The sequence below is a fragment of the Tasmannia lanceolata genome, unplaced genomic scaffold, assembly GCF_043159265.1.
Source record: "Tasmannia lanceolata isolate RefF3 unplaced genomic scaffold, GAP_Taslan_0.1 ptg000002l, whole genome shotgun sequence".
NCBI classification, from domain to species: Eukaryota; Viridiplantae; Streptophyta; class Magnoliopsida; order Canellales; family Winteraceae; genus Tasmannia; species Tasmannia lanceolata.
In genome coordinates, this window is record NW_027518679.1 from 56,386,184 (window position 1) to 56,392,654 (window position 6,471).

A 6,471-nucleotide genomic window follows, 5' to 3' on the forward strand; every position below is an offset into this window, starting at 1 on the left:
TTTGATCTTATAAGGAAACTATATCTAGGGGATTAGACTTTACATTCTAATTGAACTTGAAACAACTTGATCTTCAACTTGATCTTTTAGGCTTCAAGTCCATGACTCCTTGGATCATACATTCTCATTGAACTTGAAACAACTTGATCTTCAACTTGATCATTTAGGCTTCAAGTCCATGACTCCTTGGATCTTCTAAGGCTTATTTTAGACTTGATAGATACTCCTTTGAAGGTCCAATTTGCCTTGATCCAAGCTCCCATGATTTGCTCAAATGCACATATAAATCTACGAATTATGAGCAAACACATTAGTATCAAAACCACTTGTGTTTGGAATCATTAAAACAAGATTAGAAATGGCAAGGTTTGAACCTCTAGGCTTACAGTTACATACCCATTTATTCTCCATTTTCAGTGATTTTTCATACTCTAATTCTTCTTCCAAAAGCAGTAAAGAAGTCAAACATTTATTCCCCAAATGGATACATAGTTGTATATCCTTTCATACCTTAATTTCATTCAATTTTTAGTTCTAAAATCTCTCCTCTTCATCCAACTTAGACTGAAACTATGCACACATTTCCACATGAAGAAATGAGCAAATATTCAAAATCTTTTGAAATAATAGTGTAATTTTATTTGAAAAATAAATATTTGATGACCTTTAAAAGTGAAACCAATAAACAAATAATGTCTTCCAGTCTCCTTGATTTCCTGTGAGTCCCTGCTTTAAAAAATCAAATTAGTACGCCATTATTTGTAGTGACGAGAGAACTTCTTGAAAAGGAACAATTAGAAAAGGAAAGATGAGATGCGAATAAGAATGAAATAGAAGTCTGCTTGCGGGAAATCAGTTGCCAAATTTTCTTTCCTTCTTATTCTAACTTTTGGTATAAAAATGGTACCCAGGTGAACTGCTCTCATAGCCACAGTGAGAGTAGTGATTGTTGGGTTTCCTGCTAAATGACAATTTTAGTTTCCGTAGTATAACTCTTTTGGAAATAATTTTAAGTTTTCCAAAATTGAAGCATTCAATTTGGAAAATGAGTTATGGTCTAAGAAGTTAGTTAAACCTAATTTGGAAATGATTGGGTGAGTTATATACTTTCATTATAAGAAGCTTATTTTGAGAGAGAGAGAGAGAGAGAGAGAGAGAGAGAGAGAGAGAGGGTTCACATACCATTTCCAATTTGGAAATTTGAAGAGGGCAAATGTCATTTCAATTTTTGAAATCAATGAGTGCTCTAATTCTAATTTTAAAGTTGATGGACGCACTTATGACATTCCATATATGAAATGTATAGTTTATCATCTGTTAAAATGAATGCCATATATAGTAGAGACCAACCTAAGCTTGCAAGTGACCCCATCCCATGAAGTTTCCCCCATTTTTAGTAGAGACCAACCTAAGTTGGGTAGAGTTGCTGCCTAACACCTTCCAACTCCGTAATGGGAACGCAGACCAACCTTTGGAAAAGCATGACGGTGCTAAAATAGAGTCATTATGGGTCCTAGGACCTAACAGATGTGGCAACTCTACGCCATTTTACTAAGGAATTCAGTTCGCCCAAAACCATGGGAAAGTCCATGATGAGGCCTTACTGACTCTTCCTTTGAAGGCCTCAAGCTAGGAAGGGCCAATGGACCCAATGGCACATGAGAATAAAGAATTGTGAACGCCCCCTTCACTACGATGCAACACAGCCAGACCACTACATGTGGAGCACGGGACCGGAAAACCTGGAAAATGGAGGGGAGGGGACACCCTCTTTCATCGCCGCCCGCGAGCCCTGGCCCCACAGAATGATACAAGTTAAAGACTTACATATGCACCTTGCCTATATGAAGTTGCTATTAGCTTAACTTGGGCATCTTACCCTTAATACTCAACTATATCGATATAGGAAATACACTACTTGGCCCTATATCCACTTACTAGTTTTATGTCACTTTTTCCCAAGCCTCACTTGATATATCGACTCTCAAATGAAAGCCACATTTAAAAAACAAAAAAATCAGAAGAAGATTGTATGGCAAATCATGCACAGAAGCTATATAACATATATATAAATAAACACCTACTTACTGAATTGTTAGTGGTACAAACATTTGTTATGCTTAGATATGGGTCGAATACCCTTAAGCTTCTAGTTTAGTGCCATGGGGATAAGGTCCAAAGCCTTCAATGGTGTGTCCCAAGAGCCTATAACACAATTGAGAGCCTAAATTATTTCCTTCACTAGAAAATTTCATGATATCAAGTCAATTGATTCTATTTGCTTGATACTAACATGAATTTACCAAGAAAGATGGTGTTATTTTAGTACACTAGATGCGACAGGGCTCCCATAAAGGTGACCAATTCCTAAATGTTGATTGCAAATATCAGTAAAAAGTTTAGCAATCATTGTTTGCCTAAGAGAAAAAATAGAATGCAACAATGTTGATAGGTTTGAAAACATGAGATAGTCATGCCATTGATAAGCAAACTGATTAATCTAATATAACATTTTCTTGGTACACTCATTCAAATAAAAAGCTTGTCAACTATGTATATACATGTCTAGAACAATCATACAAGCTCCTATACAATGTGTTTACCTTGATAACTAGTTGATAAAGAGGTAACTATAATCAATAATTCTAGTGCATTTTAAAAAATGTTCATAATTTTGATGTCGTTATGTGATTTAAGTGCTTACAAGTAACAGTGACAATGGAACCAGAGTAATTGTCTACTTTTATTATGTCTGTAGGTGTTTGGAAGAGAATTCATGTTCCCCACTATCCAAGATTACACATCTTATTCAAATCTTGCATAGACCATGCAACTCATTTATCTTTTGTTTGCTGTTGTGTCATACTATATATAATATACATGAAGAATAAAGCTCACCAATTTAGTTGTTGAATCTCAACGAATGCTCGATCATTAAGTTTCCAAGCTTGTGATTGAGTACCAAACAAAGGCGATCAATATAGGAATGAAAAATTATGCAAGAAATCGGAAACTAAAATCATCTCAAGCATCCCTCTTAGTTACAGTGTACTTCCTTAGGCTGATTGAAACCCATATCTCAGAAAAGACGGCTCGAATGTTCATACTAGAATCTACGAAACTAAAATTCGTTGATTGATCTAAAACTGCATAACATATTTACTAGAAACCATGGAATGATCCCACAAATTATCCGCAGCAAGAAAGGCGCACAGCGATTTCTAGTGTCACAAACTATCACATCTCTGAGGGACATGTGCAACTTCGATCGCCTTTCGATCATCCGTTACAACCCATTTCTCCTCCGTTTTCAGCGATTTCAAAACCCCTAGATTCATATTGTAATGTAGAATCACACCAAATAAAATGCGCTTATCAAACTCCCAAGCATTTTCGAAGAGAGCCTCAAAACATCATTAAACTCACACTAACCTCTGTGCCTGACCAGTGCACCTTTGAAACAAAAATTCTCCCAAACCACAAAACATCAAGCGACTTGTAAATACCCATTGGAAAGATAAAATCCTAACCTTCCAAACAAAAAAAACCCCACTTGAATCCATTAAGTACATCTCAAGTTATGCATAAAGAAATTGAGGTGAGAAGCACACCCAAACACTAAAAATTGTCCCCTCATTAGTTACCCATCCGAACCTCACTTCACTAAGACCCATTGACCGTTGATAACTTTTGATCCAAAGGCTGACATTTAAAATTACAAAGAAAGTGATCCGAGTGAAAAAGTCCGAAACCAATCAGCGCTTAGCTTCTCTCTTATATCCCTCACCCAGTTCGTATTTAACCCGATCCACCCTCCTCCTCCTTCGTATCTCAATCCATTTCTTTCATTCTGAATTTCTCCTCCTCCAAACCCTAACCCTAATTCTCATTCTCTCTCCAAACCCTAACCCTAATTCTCCTTCTCTCTCCTTCCATGGCACCTACAGACGATACCGCCGTTGCTGTTGAGCCGGTTCCCGATCCGGCGCCGGCCGAGGCCGCCGAGGAGAAGCCGGCGGCGAAAGTCACAAAAGCAAAAAACCCTAAAGAGCCAAAGCCAAAGAAGCCTAAAAAGCCTGCCGCTCCTCGCTCTCATCCCCCATACCTAGAGGTAAACTAAACTGAACAAATTTTTTTCTCTGAAAAGTTTTTCTCTGTGTTCTCCACCTTCAGATCTGATTTTTTTGTTTTTTGTTTTTTAGATGATTACGGAGGCCATTGTCTCGCTCAAGGAGAAGACTGGCTCGAGCCAACAAGCCATTGCCAAGTTCATCGAACTGAAGTATAAGGATAAACTCCCCTCTAATTTCAAGAAGCTTTTGCTCACTCAGCTCAAAAGGTTCGTAGCCGTTGGGAAACTCATAAAGGTCAAGGGCTCCTTCAAGCTCCCACCTACACGATCGGCTCCCAAGCCGAAGCCAGTTCCGAAGAAGCCGAAGCCTGCGGCCTCAAAGCCGAAGCCGAAGCCGAAGCCGAAACCTGCTGCGAAGCCAAAACCGGTGGCGGCAAAGCCTAAGCCAGTAAAGAAGCCGGCTAACAAGCCTAAAGCCGCAGCCAAGCCAAAACCAGCCCTGAAGCTGAAACCTGTAGCTGCCAAGCCGAAGCCGAAGGCGGTTGCTAAGCCGAAAGTTGTAGCTAAGGCAAAGCCTGCTGTGAAGCCAAAGCCGAAGCCGAAGGTGACTAAGGTGGCGAAGACGGCTACGAGAAGTTCTCCCGGCCGGAGAGCTTCGGCTCCAAAGCCGGTGGTGGTGGCTAAGAAGAGTACTCCGGCGAAGAAGCCAAAGAGTGTTAAGTCTCCGGCGAAAAAGGTGCCTGCGAAGAAAGCTCCGGCGAGGAAGACGCCAAGGAGAGGTGGAAAGTGAGGGGTTGATGGGTTGTGGTAGTTTCTGTAAATTTCTTGATGGTTAGGGGTATTTGCTTTCCCGACAAAAAAAATTTGTAAAACAGGAATCCATGATTTCCTTTTTCTTTTCTTTTTTACCACTTTTATTAGTGATTTTTAGGTTTTTTTTTTTAAATTTTCTACTTCTTTTTTTTAGTAAGGTGGTGGAGGGGATGTTGAGATTTTTCCCTCGGCGTTTGTATTCACGCAGATGATGATTTAGAAAATGTTTTTTTTCTTCCCATTATTCATGTGTGTATGTTAGCTTACGGAATGTGATTTGATCTAACGTGCGCTCTGTATAATTGGGTCCTTTAAGATAATCTGAATTTACGTCGTTTGAAATCATGTGCCACAAAAAATCATGTTCGTTTTGTATCATTTGGCGCCCACGCATCTGATTTGATAATGACAGCCCTTTTGTTTTATTAATATTAATATTTACAAGTTAGAACTCTGATTCCAAAAATGCTGTGCACGGTGCGCACGTTAAACTTTTACGGGACCGTTATACCGGTTTTGTTATGGTTCTTGTTTTCATAACGGCGTTCTATATCAGCGTGTACCAAAACATAGGGATTTCTTTATGTTTTCAAGAAACCAAAAACGGATTTATGTACGCAAAGTAAATCACTATAAATGCGATGTTGCTGCACGTGGCGCAATTTGGAGATGCAGTTATGGGCCAACTTTGAACAGCGCGTCTTCCTAGCGCGTCTCCAAAAATATATCTGCTGAACTGCCGAAGAGGGAAAGTGATATATCCGCCCCTTTGTGTTAGTTTACTTAGGACAGCCCCACCCCCCCTAGGCCTCCAGTGTATTTATTACTACTGCTACAGTGTTACAACTTACAATAAAGGGGGCTGTCCCGAGAGGAAAAGAATGTGCTAGTATATCTCCTATATAGGGTGTGTTTGGCGTACCGTTTGAAATAGCGTTTAAAACGCCGTTTTGCAAAACGGTGTTTTGGTTCAAAACGGTGTTTTGCCAAACGGCGTTTTCATGTTTGGTTGGCCAGATCAAAACGGCATATTAAACGGCAAACGGAGGTATTGTGTGTTTGGTTGCAAATGCCACAAAACATAGTTTTAGTGGTAAAATGACCAAAAAGGGCATTGTTTGGTTGGCCTCAATGTAACTCAACTACTCTCTCATTAGGCCAAATATTAAAAGGTCATTAGGATCTCATTCAAACACTACTAAAATTAAACATCATTGCCAAAAAAATACAAAACAAAAGGTATAGGGTATGCTAAAGAGGAGGTGGGAAATCATTTTCAATTCAGGAAAAAACAGACAAGTTTCTCACATGGTGATGGGTAGGGTAGTGGACTAGTGGGTCCCACTATCATATCTTAAAAATGTGGGACCCACCTTTTGACTCATAAATACATGATATCCTCATAATTTTGCAGGTGGCCCCACTATCTTTCACATCCAGATTATTTGTCAGTGGGTCGGCCGATAAACTTTGGTTCCGCCCACTGCCTATCTTCCACGGAGCCATTACGAGACGTGTAATCCAGTAAAAGAGAGGTCTTTTTTCAAAGAATTGTGCATGTATAGAAGGCCCCTATGGTCATGTTT

At 39.4% G+C, this 6,471-nt stretch overlaps 1 protein-coding gene across 1 annotated transcript; it reads left to right on the forward strand.

Moving 5' to 3' along the window:
* The first annotated feature begins 3,814 nt into the window (after positions 1-3,814).
* Positions 3,815-5,129, forward strand: LOC143880180 (uncharacterized). Its single transcript, XM_077382973.1, has 2 exons — positions 3,815-4,111; positions 4,203-5,129. The coding sequence occupies exons 1-2, from the start codon at positions 3,935-3,937 to the stop codon at positions 4,860-4,862; spliced, it is 837 nt and encodes a 278-aa protein (XP_077239088.1). The 5' UTR covers positions 3,815-3,934; the 3' UTR covers positions 4,863-5,129.
* The last annotated feature ends 1,342 nt before the right edge of the window (positions 5,130-6,471 follow it).

What these genes read in the sequence shown, in the direction of transcription:
- LOC143880180 (XM_077382973.1), top strand. Translation starts at nt 3,935, where the DNA reads ATGGCACCTACAGACGATACCGCCGTTGCTGTTGAGCCGGTTCCCGAT. An exon ending in CTCATCCCCCATACCTAGAG is followed by an intron (nt 4,112 to 4,202) that starts GTAAACTAAACT and finishes TTTGTTTTTTAG; the next exon opens with ATGATTACGGAGGCCATTGT.